The 19149-nt window shown below is 49.9% G+C and overlaps 1 protein-coding gene across 1 annotated transcript in view; it reads right to left on the minus strand.

Moving 5' to 3' along the window:
* Positions 1-19149, minus strand: part of Taf4 (TATA-box binding protein associated factor 4) — a 64914-nt gene that overhangs the window by 12767 nt on the left and 32998 nt on the right. The window contains 8 exon segments of the mRNA XM_032902658.1: positions 574-688; positions 3888-4035; positions 6514-6759; positions 7175-7264; positions 9245-9367; positions 10087-10206; positions 12576-12695; positions 13792-13952. Coding sequence (XP_032758549.1) covers positions 574-688; positions 3888-4035; positions 6514-6759; positions 7175-7264; positions 9245-9367; positions 10087-10206; positions 12576-12695; positions 13792-13952 — 1123 coding nt within the window.

Raw genomic sequence — 19149 nt, forward strand, 5'->3', positions numbered from 1 at the left:
CGTTTGTGCTGTACATACACACTTAGCCTCTCTCCCGATCCACTCAGGTGACATGTCCTGATCTGCCTGGTTGCTCCTTACCATACAGAGCCAATATAGTTCCCAACTCTCTCCAGCCCCATTCAATAGCTTCGCGGATGAAGGAGGCTCCCTGAAATTCAAACCACCCCACCACTGCTCAGTCACAGCGAAGGCCAGAATTTGGCCTCTGGTGTTTGCACACAAGAATCTCAAGACATAGTAATGTCCAGAAAGGCTGTTCTGTTCATCAAGAGTCACAGTGAGCAGGGTGATGCGGGCCATTTGTGTTATAAACGGTAGTTACCTTGGTGCACTCTGTTGGCACCAAGTCAGATGACCTGTTCTCCATTTCCACAGAGGGCATGAGGCAAGCCACTCCTCTGCATCCACAACAGGAGCTCACACTGACAGAGGTGTGGTCAGACCCAAGCAGAACAAGCAGTCCTGACACTACCAGGGCCAAGAGCCAGTAGGAAAGGCCTCGTAGTGAAGTCAGCAGACAACCTGAGCCCTTCCCGTGCTCTCTAAAGTGTTCAGGGCTTCAGTTCTTACCGAAAGGAGCCTCCCCCTGGCTCCTTGAGCTTGTTTTTCTGTGCAGCGGCTGCTTGTGCAGATACAGTAGAAAGGGCTTTGGTTCCAGGTAACACGGTGGGTTTCACCACAGGAACTGCAAAGTCAAAGACACAGTGGACACAGAGGCTGTTACTGGAGAACTAACTCTGATGGCTTCACAAGCCGAGGGGGAAACTGCCATCTCTTCACTCATCACATTGACACTCTCGAAACTCTGAGCTCTATAGTGCACCTGTACTTAAGTTACAGGGCTGGGCTGCTCAGTGGTTAAATGCTCGCACTGTTCTTTAGAGGACCCATGCTCCGCTCCCAGTACCCACATCGAGCAGCTCACAACACCTGCAACTATGGCTCCAGGGATTCAAAGCTGTCTTCTGAACTCTGTGGGCACCTGTGTACACAAGTACACAACACACACACACACACACACTCTGTGGGCACCTGTACACACAACACACACAACACATACACACACTCTGAACTCTGTGGGCACCTGTGCAAACAAACACACACACACACACACACACACACACACACACACACACACACACACACACACTCACTCTGAACTCTGTGGACATCTGTGTACACACACACACACACACACACACACACACACACACACACTCTCTGAACTCTGTGGGCACCTGTACACACACACACACACACACACACACACACACACACACACACACTGTGGGCACCTATGTACACACACACACTCACTCTGAACTCTGTGGACACCTGTACACACACACACACACACACACACACACACACACACACACACACACACACACACACACACACACACACCCCTGGTCAGAGTGCTGAGAATGCCCAGCTCTAAACAGGACACCTTTACCACATCTTCCCTCCTCAGGGCTCAGGGATCATCACAGGAGGAGGAGGTGGAAAGAGACTGGAAGATGGCTAAGAAACTGTTTTCTAGATATGAGAGGCCCTTGCACATATAAATTCAAAGCAGCTATGGCTGCTTATTCAACATCTGCTAAGATCAAGCCCATTAAAATCCCAGCATCGGAGGGGAAAGGAGAAATGGCTCAGTGATTAAGAGCACTTCCTCTTCCAGAGGACCTAGGTTCGATTCTAGCAACCACATAATGGCTGATACCAGTTCCAGGGGATCCAACATCCTCTTCTGGCCTTCAAGGACACCAGGCATGCACGTGGAATACAGACATACATGCAGGCAAAACACTCCCACACAGAAAACAATGATCAAGTTATTGTGGTGTTTTGTCTGTCTTGTTTTTAGTTCTAGCATGGATAGGAAGGGGCTCCTAGCCGTTTCTCCAAGGATGCGGCCCTGGACAGGCTGCTCCTGCTCCAGTGGACAGTCCTATACCCATGTACATAACCTGTAGCACTGACAAACTCAGAGGGCTTGGGTTTTTTTTAATGCATAAAATTGAGAGGGAGATGGAAGGTCTAGAAGGAGGAGGAGATGGGCAGAAGGGTGGATTTTTGTCAAAGCATGTTGTATACATGCTTACCCATGAGGAGAGAGAAAAACAGTCTTAGGAAAATTACAGTGCAAATCCAAGACAGTGCCATTGATCACGGTACAGCCCATCCCTGTGCCCTATCTGCATCCATTCCTCACCAGCACAGACTCTACAGAAGCATTCTTATGTGTGTGTGTTTGTGTCATATATACATGTGTGTTATATGTATATATGTATGTGTGCCATATATATGTGTGTATTATATATACACATGTGTATTATATATGTCCCATATATATGTGTGTGGTGTGCATTGTGTGCCATATATGTGTCATACATGTGTGTTATGTGTATATATGTATGTATGCATATATGTGTGTCATATACACATGTATTACATGTATATATGTGTCATGTGCATGTCATATATGTATATATGTATATTTATGTGTGCCATGTATATTATGTGCCAATATATACACGTGTTATATGTATATCTTATATATGTGTGTATATGTGCGCATCATATATGTATGTGTTATATATACATGTGTCATATGTATATATGTATGTTTGTCATATATATGTTGTATGTCATATAGTTGTGTGGACCACATATATACATGTGTGTTATATATATGCCATATATCTATACACATGTTATATGTATGTGTGTTATATGTGTGTGTCATATATGTGTGCCATATATATATATATACACACACACGCGTAGTGTGTGTGTGTGTGTGTGTGTGTGTGTGTGTGTGTGTGTGTGAGAGAGAGAGAGAGAGAGAGAGAGAGAGAGAGAGAGAGAGAGAGAAATCTCAAAAGATACAATCATTTACAAGGCTTAAGATAAAAGTTTAACATGTAGGTAATGTTTAAACCCTAAGGTTTTTTTTTAAAGGTTTAGTTGCATCCTCCAAGCATCTACTTGCCTGTATTTCTTCACATTCTTTTTTAGGGGGAGGATGTGGTGGTGAGACAGGGTTTCTCTGTGTAGCCCTGGCTGTCCTGGAACTCACTCTGAAGACCAGGCTGCCCTTGAGTGCTGGGATTAAAGGTGTGCACCACACTCCCGACACCCTCCAACTGTTGAAATACAGGAATGACTCCTGAGAGGGACTAACAGTAAGCAGACATATGCTATATATATTTAAAGTCTCACCTAGGAGACTGAAGAATGAGAATTTCTGGAACCCAGGAGTTTAAGACCAAGGTAACACAGTGGGGCTGCCTTGGAGAAAAGGGGGTAAGGTGGAATACTGTTATGATATAAAGGCCTAAGTCTGGTGAAAAAGAGCGATACAGAATTACACTTCAGAATAAACTTTATCATGGCCAGGCCTTGAAGTGGGAAGTGACCCAGAAGAGGCAATGCCACACCATAGGCAGCATGATAGGACCTTGAAAAGAGAGGAGGCCTTCCCTTCAAGCCCCAAGAAAAAAGCAGGTTTCTGTTTTTTATGGTTTTAGAGGATGGGAACAACATTTATACCACACAATCTAGACTAACTCTAGGAACAACAGGGCAACTGGGAGAAGAGGGAAGCCAAAGGAAGGGGTAGGAGGAGAGGGAGACAGGCAGCTAGAAGGTCTAACTAGAAGTATCTAATAGATACCAGCAGTGTAATGTATATAATTCAGATAATTTAAAAACCACGTTGACAAGGGTAATGGCTTGCACAAACCTCATAAATGAAGTCACTGAGCAATGTGCATAAATTAATTTTATCACAATGATGAAATGAAATCAAGTACCAGTCCCACAACTGGCCATTTCTGGGACTAGCCAGTCCTAGGTGGCAGCAGCCGGGGCCTCACCTGGCTGCAGCTGGTTCAGTTGGATCTGCTGTGGTGTGGTGAGCATGATCCGGTTGTGAGGCTGCCGCAATGCGACCATGGGTGTCTGCGTCAAGGTCACCTGCGGGGGCCGGATCAAGGCTCCAGGCTTCGGGGGCTGCTGGATCACCTGGGGCACAGCCAGCACAGTGCATGAGCACACACACATCCTAGGGGCCACCACACTGACCCATGAAGCCAGCTATGTGCTTCCTCAGCGCTACCCCAACCTTGCCCTGCCAGAAGCTCTAGGAAGTCCAAATGTATACCTCACTCCAAATCTAAGAGCCTGGCCCAACAAGTCTCCAACAAGCCTCTGCACACAGCTTCAAAAGATTTAGACAAAGACAGAATGGTACCACACCAGGCCACAGTAGAGTAGAGCAAGTACACGGAGCACACGACACTCAGGACCTGCAGTGGACCCCACACATATCCTAGAGGGCAACAGCAAACCAAAGTTTGCTAAGCTCAGGCCCCACAAGGAACATGACTTCTGCTGCCTGAGGGCCTATGTCGAATGACTTGTTTCTAGTCTCAGTTTTCTATAGGATCAGATTACTTTTCTATTGGAGTGAAGATGGATCTCCAAGTCCTGCCCTGACCTTGGTTCTCTGTCCCAACACAGCCTGTCCCCCTCATCACTCTGAACCATACTTAGCCCAAGGGCGGCTGGTTGATATTTCAGGACCTGCTCAGCTCTGCTGTCCTGCGTACTGCCCTGGCCTACAACAGGCTCCAAGAGCCCACAGGAAGCCCCAAGATGGCCAGACCATAAGTCTCTGGGCTAAGAGCTTTCCTGGAAGAATCCTCTTTTTTATAAAGAAGCATTTTTGTGTGGCACAGTATCAGTGTCTGCAGGATTCTGAATCACTTCTGGGACTTGAACCCCAGCTCTGCTGTGTTTTTGTTGAGCACCACATGTAATAGGACACTTGCGAAGGACTGGGGTCGAGGCCTGCAACAGACCATGGTGCTCACACCACAGGATGGGCAAGCCCATGGCAACTCAGGCTAGGGCTTTCCACTGAGAAGATACAGAAAAGTGGCTCAATTCCATGGGTCCTGGGATCCTCTGGCCTCAGGCCCAGGCTTGCACGAAGTTGACCTATCTGCCTTAGCTGCACACACAGGCATAAGCAGAGAATGACGGTGTAAGAGGGGGGATCAGGACAGCACACAGCAATGACCAGGTGGCTGAACACACCATGTTCATGTTTGTGAAAAGAAACACCACTATTCTGGTATAACTTCTGACACTGATTAAACAGCCTGACCAGAAGTAATTGATGGAAGAGGTTTATTTGGCTTACAATTCCGGGTCACAGTCTATCCCTGCAGGGAAATCACAGAGGCAACAACGAAGACTGTCACACCACATCTACAGTCAAGAGAAACAAATGCATCCATGTTGCCTGCCTGTGCCCTTGTGTGCAGCTAGCTTTCTGAGCTGCTACACAGTTCAGGACCCAGGAAACAGTGCCACCAACATGCAGGGCAGGTCTTCCTACATCAATCAAAAATCAATCTCGTATAGGCATACCTACATGCCGTTCTGATCTAGATGACTTCTCATTAAGAACGCTCTTTCCAGATGATTCTACAGTATTCCAAATTGAGAGTTAAAAGTGACACAATGGAAATGGTTCTGCACGCAGTCCAGCACTCAAGGCCACAACTGAACACCAGGACCAGAGGTGAAACCCTCACAAAGACAGCCTGCTTGTCCACAGAGCTGTCTTCCGGGTAAGTCAGTGTGCTGACTGCTGAACAACACAACTCCCGACTGAAACCGTGTGAGAGCAAAGGACACAAGGATGCCTGCTCTCAACTCTCCTCACTACCCACAGAGTAGACAAAACCAAGCTCCAACAGGGCAGCCAGCACCCAGGGGTCTGGCCTCCCTACACACCCAGCCTGCATACAGCACTGTACCAGCTACGACTACTCACCTTACAACAACTCCAGTCATCCGTCATCCACCACCACCCAGAGCTGTGAATTAAACCTAAGACCTCGTAAATGCTCTACAACACTGTTCTGTACAACCAGCCCCCTTTTCAAGTTTGCCTTTTATGTGTTCACGGCAGGGTCTATACACTCTAAGTGCAGCTCACAGTGAAGAGCCATCCCACCTCCAGTGGAAGAGCGCAATCAGACAAAGCCAGACCCCCTGCCAGCACCTCAGCTTTCCTTCCCTGAGCACCGTCGCCACCAGTCAGCTCTACCCTGGGAAGGCAAAGGCCTGACTGACCCATCTCCTTCCCAATCCCAAAGGTTTGAACACCTAGGCATCACTCAAGGTCCAGAGAGTTATCCTCCTAAGAGGCCACTAAACACTGTGTTCCTGTACAGGAAACCCCAACCACAGGTTAAGGGCCTGCCAGGAAGTGAGCCAAGAAGTTCACTTCATTCTGTGAAAAGTACAATACAAAGTCATGGGCCTCAACCTCCAGCTCACACTTCAATTACTTAAGAGAACAGCCACACGTCCTTCCAGCAGGAGCTTCCTTGCCTGCTCTTTCCAGAAATGGGCTCCGAGCCAGGGCTGGCGAGTTAATGGCATGGCGGCTGGCAAGAGCACCATGCCAGGCTCGAGCCTTCATACCAGTGGTGTGGGCGGTGCCTGCTTGCCAACGCCAACCTGTGTGGGCTGCGTGAGGCTGATGACCGGGGGCTGGAGGGCGCTGGTCACCGAGGCAGCTGTCTTCCCAGCTGTGCGCTGCACTGAGCTGCTCAGCACCACAGCCGTCAGTGCAGTCGTGGCCTGCGAGGCAGGCGGCTGCTGCTGCTGGCTCTGCTGGATGAAGGCCGCGGAGTCTGGGGTCAGCTGTCTCAAGGCAGGTAAGCTCCTCTGAGGACAGACAGACATGGAGGGTCAGGCACAGCTAGAACATTACTGCTTATAGTATCTTCAAAATTCAGAAGCATCCTTCAGAAAAGCCTTGTGGCTAATATCACTCCATCTACAGTGTTGGGTACTAATCCCCCACCTGTCACTCAACTCCAAACACACTCACTGACCAGGACTTTCTTAGAGAGAACTGGCTACAAAGCACCTAGAGGCACCCATGTCAGTGTCCCCAGGCTTATGCTGGGAGCAAGCCCTCCCCCAGGGAGCACTGGCCCTACCTAACGAGTGTGCTGGAGCTGGGGCACATCTGGGGACTCAGCTACAAAAAAGCCAGTGCTGTCCCAACCACACCAGGTGGAATCTAATGCCCACCCCTGACTGGACCACAAATACTGCAGCACAAGCTGTCAATCACCTTCAGGAAAGGCACAAGGTAAGGCTGAGGTGAAGAGTTCAGTTCTCGATATAACCTGCTAGTGAAATCTTCTGCTTCGATTTTCCCATCCTGAAAAACAAACCACACTGACATTGCAGTGATGCCACACGGCAGCTGCCGACACACTTCCACACAACCTCACGGCACACCATGAACCCCAGCACCACACTGGCCTGGCAGCCCTTCTGACAGTAAGTGTGTCAGTATGCCATTGCCCAATGTAACAGACGCAGTTCCCTAGGTGCACATGTCTCGAGCCCCCTTGGACCCCAGCAGCAGCTGGTGAGCATGTCTCTAGCTGGCTAGATACTGGTCCAGTTTCCAACACCCTCCCACGGACTTCTCAGCCACTTGTCTTCACTTGGGTCCCACCAGGCACCTACAGTGCCAGGCATTTTGCTAGGAAACCAATGTGTTCCAGAGTGGCAAGGGCAGCTCTGCCCAGTCGGGGAGCAGGGCACCTGTCAGGGGAAAGTAGCACCATAGTTAGGCCTACACAGCACCAAAGGAGAAGCATAAGAGTCTACAAGTAAGGCTCACAGTTGTCTTAGACTAGACTTAAGATGGGGGAGAACTAGACACCCCAAGTGGGGCAGAGGCCTAGCCATGCTGCCATGAAGAGGGGCTCCCCACACTGCTACAGCATCTGTCCAAGGTTGGCAAACCCTAGATAAAGCAGCAGCAACAGAGCAATGGCGGACTGCTGCGAGCAGCTCTGTAATAGCAATCTTCGAAGAGTAACACAAAGCTGGATTTCAAGCTGGCAGGGGAGAAGGGAGGCCATCAGCACCACCAGAGCACAAAGCGTCAGCAGCTGGCCTGTGAGTGAGGAGCACACCCTCACTGGGCTCTGAGGAGGGCACAAGTGGCCAAGGTATGGCACACAGGATGGCAGTATTTCTGATCCTGGGAATGACATGCACTGCAGGCAGCGAAACCCCAGTCTGACTGATGCAAAGGCCAGAGGGGGCAGCCTATGAAATCAAAGGCCACAAAGAGGTCACCTAAGAATGAGCTAGGAGGAGGCCCCACGGCCCTGCTGAAAGCTGGATGTAGCTAAGGAGTGAACAGGAGGTGGGGAAGACAACGCTGGACAGGGATGGGGCTTGCTGGCAGCAGAGCAGTGCATGCCACCCCTGCCTGGCCTGCAAGCCCCTCAGAGAGGGTAAGGACAAGGAGAGCAGGGGGGAACCAACAAACTCCACCAGCCAGGAACCAGAAAACAACACTCTTACAATTTCTATGCTTCCTGATCAAAGAAACAGAAAAGAAACAGCAAGGAAGCAGATGCTTTAGGTTAGAGGGAAAGAGTTAACTGCAACACAAGGTAAGGAAGAAGCAGATGCTTTAGGTTAGAGGGAAAGAGTTAACTGCAACACAAGGTAAGGAAGGAAGCAGATGCTTTAGGTTAGAGGGAAAGAGTTAACTGCAACACAAGGCAAGGAAGGAAGCAGATGCTTTAGGTTAGAGGGACAGTTAACTGCAACTCAAGGCAAGGAGCCCAGTTCAAACCCTGACCCCAGCAAGTTGCCAAAATAAAATATCCATGGGACAGCCAGGGACACAGGAGCACCAACCAATGGCAAAGTTCAGTTCTGCAGAGCAGTAGCACAGGCACCTTTTAGAGAGCAGCATAGCATGTTCAAGAGGTGGGAAGCGCAGCAGGGTTGGGCAGAGCAGAGACCACCTGTCTACAAACTGGAGTATAAGGAGCCTCCCTGTTTCCTTCAGTTTTAAAAGGGGAAGGAAGGAGAAGGTGGGCTGCCTCCTGAAGGAACACTGGCTGTCAGATGTAAGTTCTGCGACTCTCGAGCAGGTGCTTCTAAGGAGCCCTCTAACCCTTCCTTCCTAGTGCTGGCAGGACCCCTCAGGTGACCATCTAAGTGCAGTAGGAAGTGGGGTATCAGCCAAGTCCCCAGGAGCATTCATGCCAAGAATCCACACATCCTGGCCACAGCGCAGATCCCTCTCCAGATCCTTCCACTGACTTTCACAGACTGAACATGGGCACACAGCATGCTCTAAAGCAGTTTCATGTGGGTTTCTTACCAGTAAGTTTTGTACTAGGTCTTTCACATTAGCCGCTGTCTCTGTAGACTGTTTCCCAGAGGAAGCCAGCTTTATTAATGTAGATAGAAAACTTTTGCACTTTTTCACATTTTCCATAGTTTCCTGTATTGAAATGAAAGAGGTTTAAGTTACAGGAGATCCCACAGGGTCTCACTGCAGTGCAATGTGAACGCAGCAGACAAAGCCCCTTCAAAAGCACACAAAGCACTACCTCTTGCACAAGCCACAATCTCTTCAGAAGGGCGGTCAGACACTCTGAAGGTCACCAAGCCTGCATTTGTCAACCAGCCCTTGATGGTAGGCTGTATCTACCAAGACACTGCCCTTGTATCAGGGCAGGGGCCGCTACGAGACTAAATGTGCACACGCCCACTAAGCCCCAGGCAGCTCCTAGAAATGGTTAAAAGGACTTGGCAAAAAACACAAAAAGAGAAGTTGCAAAATGTGGCCCTAGCTTCTCTAAAGCTCCAGGTACAGAAAGGGAAAAGCAGTGAAGACAGACAGACACACAGACAAAGAAGCTGATGTCCAGACCACAGGTACTCAACAGCTGCATATATATGGCTTCCACAAGTATCTGTAGTGTCGTCCATCCCAAGCAGGATGCTCAGGGCTCTTTCCCATCATTCATTAGTGGCTCCTCAAATCATCCCATAAGGGGAAGGCAGAGCCCAAGCTCTCACATGGGTCCCTTCAATGTGTCACTGCTCTTGGTTGGCTTGTGGGCCCCAAAATATTCTCAAGTCCCCTTGGATACCAGATCCATTCCCCACTAATACCAATGGCCAGGCTTTGCCCCTAGGGTCCCAAAGAGTTCTTACCGTGGCAGCTGTGGAGGTGGTGCTGGCCCCGGTGACTGTACGTTGAGGTGTCCCTGTCTGAACAGCTGTGGCTGTTCCAAGTGAGGCTGGCTGTGCGGAGCCACCCAGAACCAGCTGAGGCTAGAAGATCAAAACACAGGTAAATGCATCTCAATGGCAGCAAAGCCCAAGGAAGTAAAACGGCTTCTCAAAGAGTAGGGGGCAAGTGGCTCAACAAGTGCCAGAAGTCACACGTGCTGCAGCCCCGTGAGGTGGGCAAGGGCATCCCTGGCCACCCACACCTGAGCATCAGTGATAGCGCAAAGGTGTGTTTGTGTCTACAATTAAACCCGATGGGCTGGAACCTGTCCAGAAGCTGTCAGACGGACTGATGGCAGTCAGAGATAAGCACGGAGGACAGGATACACACTGAGCTCCCATCTCAGACACTACTCCCGAGAACCCTTTAATCTGTTCAGGGAGCCCTGGCTAAAAAGCAGTTGTGACCTTCCAGCACATGGCACCTCCCACAGGGTCCGTACAGGCCACCAAGACAAAGCGAGGGTCTCCACTCCCCACAACTGCCTGCACTGCCCGCTCTGCTTCCAAAAGTGAAGCCTGACAAGAGGCCACAGCATGCAGAGGGGCAGGCATAAAAGCTGGGGCAGGGGCACAGGCACTGACCCAGCTGGGAAAAGGTGCTCCTTGGCCAAACATAAAAACATTTGCAAAGCAAATGGGCACTCAGATGTCATCAGGCTCAGATTCTCCAAACCACTGGCCCTCAGTCTCTTTCCTAAGATTTCTCTCTTCTTGAATAATCACAATGAAATATTTACTGGTTTGTACGTTAGGACCTCTCCAATTTACAAGTCTAGCTGCCCACATTTCCTCACTCCAGTTTTTAAATGCTGCTCCCCACACCCACACCAAGGAGAGCTCTGGAGCAGCTTCAGGTGTCTTCAGCTCCGCAGAGCAAAGCCTGGGGCACTGCAGCCACAGGTGCTTATGAGTGAGCTGCACAGGAAGCTAAGCAACCTCCAGCCTCTTGGCCCCCAGGTTACCCTGCAGCTCGTGACAGATTTAGGGGTGATAACTGTCTCCGTATGATAAGCATGTATTGCCCACCAAACCAAAGCATCATGGGAAGGTAATGTGTGAAAACAAACTAAGCACTGACTCAACAAGCCAGGGACAGCAGAACCCAGGGACCCTCCTAGACACCTTTCCTTCACTTCAGCTGACAGCTATGACCAGAACACACTCACCCTGACTGGAGACTGTCCATCGACCTCAAAGTATTTGTCACCACTAAGTATGACACACAATTTACCAAGCGCTTCACTACCTTCTAGAGTCCCCTCTTCCTCAGAGAAGCAGACACTGGAGCCAGACACAGGCAGCACTACAAGTTCCCCTCAGGAAACCCCAGGTCTCCCAGACACCAGCTTCTGAAACACACAGGTCTCTCTCCTGGCTTACAGCTGCCTGGGACAGAACTGTTCTCCAAGATGTTCTTGCTCTGCCCAACTACCAAAGAAAATGGAGCTGAACTCCAAGAGATCAGAAGAGTTTAGATAGAAAAGCCCATGTGTGGACCGCCCTATAGTCCATCACGCAGCTGGGACAGAGGTATGCATATGCAGGAACTCTGCAGCTCAGATCATGTCTAGTGAGCGCAGAACCCAGCCAGGCCCGTGCTTCACTGCACAGCTCAAAGCCTTGCACTGTGTGACTGCCCACAAGCTCACAAACTCAACATCAGGAGCTTTCGAGGCTCTTGATTACCCACCTGCTCCCAAATGAGTGCCCAGAGAGAGCTTCCCTAACCACGTTTGCCTCCCCAGCCAATGACATCCTCCCTGCAAGTGTTTCCCTGACCAGATGTGTCTTCCTGTCTAGGAATGTCTGCATAGCCAAGTGCAACTCTCCAAACATGCTATGTCCTGCCTGACCAGCCCCTTCCACCACTCTTAATATCTGCTTCACCCCACAGGAGTCCCTGGCATGAAAGCTCCCCATGGCTTTACATGCTAGAAGCTACACAGGTTGATCAGGACACTCTCACTACTGCTACCTAGAACACTGATATTAGGAAAGCAAGACTTGGGAGAACACCCTCCTTCACGTTCCCCTCCCCAGCTCGTCTACAAATTTGCCACAGAAAGTTGAGAGGGCACCTTGCACACATACCAGTAGCACTGTCCATGAGCATGTAATGGGGCCACAGCACAGACACAAACTCCTCAGCACAGACTCTCTCCTCAAAGATGCCCTGAGTCAAACATTAATGAGATGACACTCCTAATTACCTTTTATAAAGAGCTTTGAGTGCTGCTAATGCTAAATAAAGGATGTAGCCTGCATTCACAGAAAAATCACTTTCTTCATTGACAACCTGAATCCTCAAATTCAACCTGGTGCCCTAAAGCCTAGTCTTCGCATTAAAGCAAAAGCATGCATTGCCAGCCATGCAGCCCTACTGATGCACTGGGCTGCAGTCCTCTTACCTGTACCCCGGGAGAGCGCTGTAGGGTTGTAGTGGGCTGTACCGTCGTCTGGGCCTGAGACACTTGCTTAATTATGGTAGTTGGGGTCACCTGCCGTGCAATAATAGGTGTTCCTGGAGCCTGGAAAATAAGTTAGAAATCATCTAAAGTGAGCTACAGTAAGTAACACAGGCACCTGTGCACATGCATGTGTGCACATGTGCACACAACAAAGTCTTAAAAATACACTACTGCACTCAAGTAATTCACTGCTTACTACTAACCCACAATGAAATCATTCAAAGCCCAAAATAAAATTTATGATGAGAAACTTTTCATAGAAAATCCTAAAGGCAGTCTCTTTTAGTGAAGTCTACAAAATGCCATCTTTTAAAGCAGACATCTGGAAACCCAGCTGTGGCAGTGCTCTTAGGGACACTGGCCTGAACTGAAAGTGGAAATGCCTGAGTCCTAGACAGAGGGTGTCAAAAGGAAAGGTGGGGTGGAGTAGCATGGAGATACCTAGACTCCTGAGGTGACACAGCATAGTGTGAGTACAGACACCAAGGTCAGATGAGAGGCACCACCCACCACAGAGGACCTTCCATAGCAGTCCATATGCATCCTCCTCAGGAAACACAGCAGCGGTCCTCTCTGCTGTTCCCTATGGGGAGCTCTGCCCTCCTCCAGCACAGACACCCCAGCTACATGACAGAGCACAACTCCAGAGGGAGTATCAGGATTACTCCTGGCATCAAGACCAACAACCTCAAGGCTTGGGAGCGAGGGCACACCTGTATGCCTTTGCTCTCTGCCTTCTTCTTACTCTTGGCACTCCTAGCTCAGTCCTCATGACCACCTGTGCACGACCAGATATGCGCTTGACAGAGGAACCCAGAAAGCTAAATCTACCGGTGGCAAGAGGAAAAGCCAGGGTTCAGTCAAAGCAGCTGACCCCAAGTGTCTATTCTAGCCACATTCAGTCAACAAGCCTGAGCACTGGCCACAAGAGCTGGCTTTCAAAAGCAGATGGTCTCTGCCAGGAGAATGGGAGACCACAGCCATCCTAGACCCTACCTGCTGGTTGGGTTTGAAAACACATGCATGCCTCAGTGTCCACTCACACAAGACACACCTTCACGCTTGCAACATCCCCAGTATGCAGCAGTGGGGAGTAGGTGAGCTGGGCTGAGCCAGTGGCACTCCACACCAGCCTATTCACCATGCACGCACTCACCTGCACGGTGGAGATCTGGACAGGTGGAGCACCTGTGGGGGTTGCAGGACGGGGTGCCATGGTACTCTGAGGCTGGGCCTGGGCATGGGCCTGCATCTGGGCCAGGGCCTGCTGAGGGATCATTAACAACTGCCCATTCTCACTCCGCACGAGGACCATTCCTGGGGACAAATGAGACTTAGCATCAGGAAGTGCCCCCTACTCCAGCGCAGAAGACCCTGACAGGGAACTACTTACTACAGGAGACGTATGTACGTGAGCAGCTGCAGAGCAGCTGGCTCCTGTGGGGGGAGAGAGCACAGGATGCTGGAGGGTTGTCCAAATACACTAAGACCACATCGCATCTCCTCTCACAAGGAACACACGTGGCAAAGCCAAGCTCAGTGGCCATAGCTTCAGCCCAGATGTGTGCCCTCCAGCATCTTCAGATGTGGGAGCGCATGAGAAACGCTGCCTCTGCCTTGTCTACACTCACGAAGTGGCAGGTACCCACTCACCGTAGGCTTCCAACACCCGTGAGTCTGTGTCCTGGGAGCTACTCTGCACCTTCTCCATAACTCTCCGCTTCCACACTGAAGTCTGCTTACAGAGCTGCGGTCACAACTCTGAGTGCAGCCGAGTTTCCCCAGCCTGATGCACCCAGAATGTTCAACCCAAACCAAAAACTGTGGCCCTCTCTGTTCATGGGAATACCATTCCTGTCAGACAAAAGGGCTGGGCTTTCCCCTAGTGACCAGGATGTACCCACGACAAAACACAGACGTTCACAGGAACAGGTATAGAAGAGTCTATAGTCTCTCAACCTTCAAAGTTCTTGAAACTCTGGGAAAGCAAATTCTACCAGTCAAATTTGACTAATTTTGGCTTTAAAACTAACAACTAATTGTACCCTAAGTCCTAAAAGCAACAGTAACAGTATTTAACTTCCACGATAGAACTATAAATACCCGCAGCAACAACCCAGCCCAGCAAGACACAGCTACAAAGTAACGCCTGAGGGAAGGGGATGCCGAAGACAGCTCCACACCCAGGGAAACCCCGGGCTTCCTTCTGCCAGGACTAAGCCAGAGCACTCCACAGCCAGGGTCTTAACGTTGTCAAGCTCTGAGTAGACCAGAAACCGTGGCAGGGCTTCTCTGACAGTCTCACTAATGAGTTCTTAATTCAGAACGCCCTATTGTTGGCATGAAGGAAATGAACGCCCTCTAGAACTACCCTGCATAATCTGCATCAGCACACTGTAGGCCGGTGTTTCTCTGTGGACCTAACAAGGGACAGACAACATGTCCTGAGAGGTTTGTCTGACTACCCATGTGCCAACTGTCACACATACCCACTGTTACTGCAGAATGTGGTCCAGCCACATCCTTCAGAATTCCTCAAGGGCACCTCTTACCTACTGATACAAAACAGACTAAAGGGACTCTATTTTCTTAGCAGATAAGGGGTCTAAGGGGACCTCAATACCACTCCACCCTCAAGCCCCGAAGCTCCTTTGACTGCCTGGTGTAAATATACCCAATGTAGTAAGTAGGTACAGTGGAGCCTGATAGGCAAGCTTAGCCAGCCCATGGTGGCTCACAGGCCCTGCCTTGCTTGCATCCCTGACCTCTGACTAAAAGCTAACATTACCCAGTTCCTCCAGCTGTTCACCAGGCAAGTAACAATCAAAAGATCCTAGATACCCGGGACAGATCTACACAGACAAATGCACGCATGCCATCCCTCTTTAGAAAATGCCTGCCTAAGAATAGTAGGAATTAATCAGAAGGCCCTTCAGTGTTGCCCAAACACCCAAAGCCCACAGGATGGATAAGGGCAGGTACCCGCACCATGCAGAAGACATGGCAGAAAGGAAGAGAACAGGTCAAGAGGGTATGATAAAGTTGAGGAGATTGTCCCAGAAGCTCCACGTAACAAGAGAAAAAGAAAGCAGCCATGAAAGATAGTGTGTCCTGGATGGTGTCCCCTGGCCCTGGAAGCAGAGCTGTGCCATACCAGTAAGGAGATGAGATGATGCCTACCCTAGACTGCCAGGGCCAACAGCACTGGCCTCTTCAGGGAAGGAAGCCCAGAACTCACATTAAGCTGGCACAGCTGGAGGCTCTATAGCATACACGAGACCCTACGGGCCTGCTACTTGCTGCCTGCCACACCACTGCAACAGGAAGGAAAGCATTTCAGATGCCCTGCCTCAAACATGTATGTTCTGAAGAAATACAATGACACTAGGACATGAAATGTATATGTACCCAAGGTAGATCTAGGAACCTCAGAATCTCCAGACCACGCAGTGCCTCAGCACAGCCCAGAGTGTGAGTGAGCAAGGTCCCAAGACAGGTACCGCAGAAGATCTACCTCTGCACGTAAGACAGCTCAGGAGACAGGTAATGCAGAAGGCCTGGATCTACCCTCTGCACATAAGACCAGCTCAGGAGAGAGAACACAACACCATTATTCTAGAAATCATTCCAGAAGCATAGTCCACAAAGGAAAAAGTGGACAATTCACATACCCCAAACTCCAGGTGTAGCTCTTCTCCAGAAGCGGAAAGGAAGTGCCGGTCCCCAACCCAGAGCAAACAGAGAAGGCAGGCGCATAGAACATGCACACTCACTGACCTCTCATATCTCAGCAAGAAAATTAAAAGTAGGCAAGATATCTGAACAGGTACCTCCCTGCATGAAAGACACACAGCCCACACCAATGAATTACCTCAGTGTCGCAGACCAGCAAGGAAAGTGCAAATTAAATCCACCATGTGCAGCTAACCACACCCCAGCTGAAAGGAGACCAAACCTAACTGGTGATATGGGCAGAGAACCCCCAGCAGCACACTGGAGCCCCTGACACTGTCCTGCCATCTTAGGCCTGCCCCATGATGGGGTGTAGCCCTCTACTCCAGGATCTGGACCTGGATCTGAACTAACTGAAGCAGTCTTATTTATGACAGCCTAACACTAGGAATAACCAAGTATGCCAATACAGAGACAACATGCAAGGATCTGCATAATGGGAAAGTATTCAGAGAGAAAATGAGCCACAGACAAAACTGCACCAGCAAACTGTGACCATAGATTCCTGTATGTCAACTGTACCTCCATAAAGCCCTACACAAACACACACATGCATGCACACACACATGCACATGCACACAAGCACACAAAACAAGAACCAAGTAAGCTCTAAAGATAAGGAAGCATATCCCATCACCATAACAAACAAAACCTGGCTAGGACTGTTAGCTCAGGCTGCCCTCACACACGGAAACTGAAAGCTGACCCTGTAGTGCACTATGCCTTCCGGGCTCCTTCTTAATGACACCTCTCACAGTACAGCTCAGCTGGTAAAAAGTCATGGAGGATGCCCAGAACCTGAGCGTGAGGCTCCAAGTCAAAGTGCCAAATGGCTCTGGAGTCCTCTAATGACAGAGGGCCCAGAAATGCCCCAGGAGAACACACCTAGTAAGCCAGGCAGAGTCCACTTGAGAGGGCCAGAAAAATGGCTGTCTCCTACATGTGCCTCTTCCCTCTTCAGAAGGATGGCATCAAGAGCCCAGAAAGTGGAGATCACGGCAGGCATCTGCCGACCCAAGGAGCCCACACAGTAGGTACTAGAAGAGTCCAACCAGACCTCTTTGTCTTTCCAGCTTGCACTCTCCCTAGACTTGGGCTCTGCGATCACCGGAGAACTGACAGTTGGTTGTAGAGCAGTCTGCGTACTCAGGACTGCCCATCAAGCCCACTCCACAGAAAGACCCTCACTCAGCCTGTGGAGTTTAACTCAGCAGTGTGTGTGCACAACAGCAAAACAACGCCACAAGGAAAAGCCATGCACATCAACACAAGTAACAACACTCCACAGTCCTTTCACATCTCAGGGTAAAAGAGTCAAGGAGCCAGTGTAGACTGCAGTGTCCCATGTGCAAATCTGGAACGGACATGATGTCAAGAGGAATCCAGCTTTGTGCTTCACAGGTATGCCACAGAATCCCACAAGGCAATACTGCACCTGAACAGGCCTTCACTATCACTGCCTCAGCTTTCAAAACTCATCCCAAAGACTTGCTGCCACAGGTCTCCCTGCCACTTGGGACCTATGACCCTCTAGCAGCAGCTCTTCTCTGCAGACTCTTTCCTGGTGACTCGTCCCGAACCCCAAATCTAGGTCCTGATGCCGAATCTACTCTGCTCTCTCCCAACAACTGTCCCCAGCCTTCGCTCTCCACTGAAACCACACATTTCATCCCAGCTGACCACTGCAGAGCTGCGCCTGCCCAACCTCAACTGCTCCAGGCTTCCTTGTCCCTCCTCTCCATACTCCACTGTCACACAACCAGTCAGCTTCCACTTCAGCTTCTGCACCTGCCTGAGCTGTAAGTGTAAGTGCCTGTCACCTGTCAGAAGCAGGTCTCCAATGCCTCCCTCCTGTGGCAGGCCTGAGCTCCAGCTGCCAAGAGCAGAGATGGCCCTCTGCCTCCTTTCTCCAAGGCAACCTCCAAGCATCAGGAGTATTTTCTGCACTCTCTCAGGCTGCCAGAACCTCTTAGCAGTCTCTGCAGATGGTCCCTCACAATCACTAGCTATGCCTGTTCTCCAAGTCGGCTCCCTGAGGGCAAGGGTTGGAACTCACAGAAACCTCTGCTCCCTACAATTAGCCACTTCGGCTTATCTGCATTTCTCCTCCTCCCACCACAAATTCTAACTGCTCTTCCCACAGCAGGATAAATATAGTTGACGATAAATTGTTTCATGCATTGGCTGACCCCCCAACAACCCATTAATACCATGTTTACAAACATCTAAATTGCATATTGTTCAATTGAGTGTTTATTATGAACTCTATCTGCAAGTATTAGACACGAAATGGACCTCAGAAGAGGTCTAAGCTGGGCTGCAGATAAGGGTGTACCTAGCATCTACAAAACCCTGGTTTCATCCCTCAGCATTGAGGAAGGCAGGAAGACTTTAAGTCATCTGCAGATACCTCATAAATTAGAGGCCAGCCTCAGCTTCATGAGGCCCGTTCAAAAAAGAAACAAGGTTGGAAAAGAAAAAGGGGCAGGGAGCAGGGTGATACATGTGTGCGTTCCTGGTTGGGAGTGGCCTTTGGGGAAGTGCCCAGGTACTGTGGCCTTCTGCATCTCCTAAGCCACAGAACTGGCCAGTGGTTGGCAGGCAGCTCACCTCTAGCATACTCCATGACTAAAACTGAGGCTCTCTCAGATCTGAGGTAGAAGCCTACAGCCCCAGACAGGAAGCTGCTCTGCAGGAGAAGCTAAGTGTACCACTTGGAAGGGCAAATACAGTACTGTGGTCCCGTCTCCACACTAGAGTTCCCTAAAGTCAAATGTACCCT

This window comes from Rattus rattus, chromosome 5 (assembly GCF_011064425.1).
Source record: "Rattus rattus isolate New Zealand chromosome 5, Rrattus_CSIRO_v1, whole genome shotgun sequence".
Taxonomy (NCBI): domain Eukaryota; kingdom Metazoa; phylum Chordata; class Mammalia; order Rodentia; family Muridae; genus Rattus; species Rattus rattus.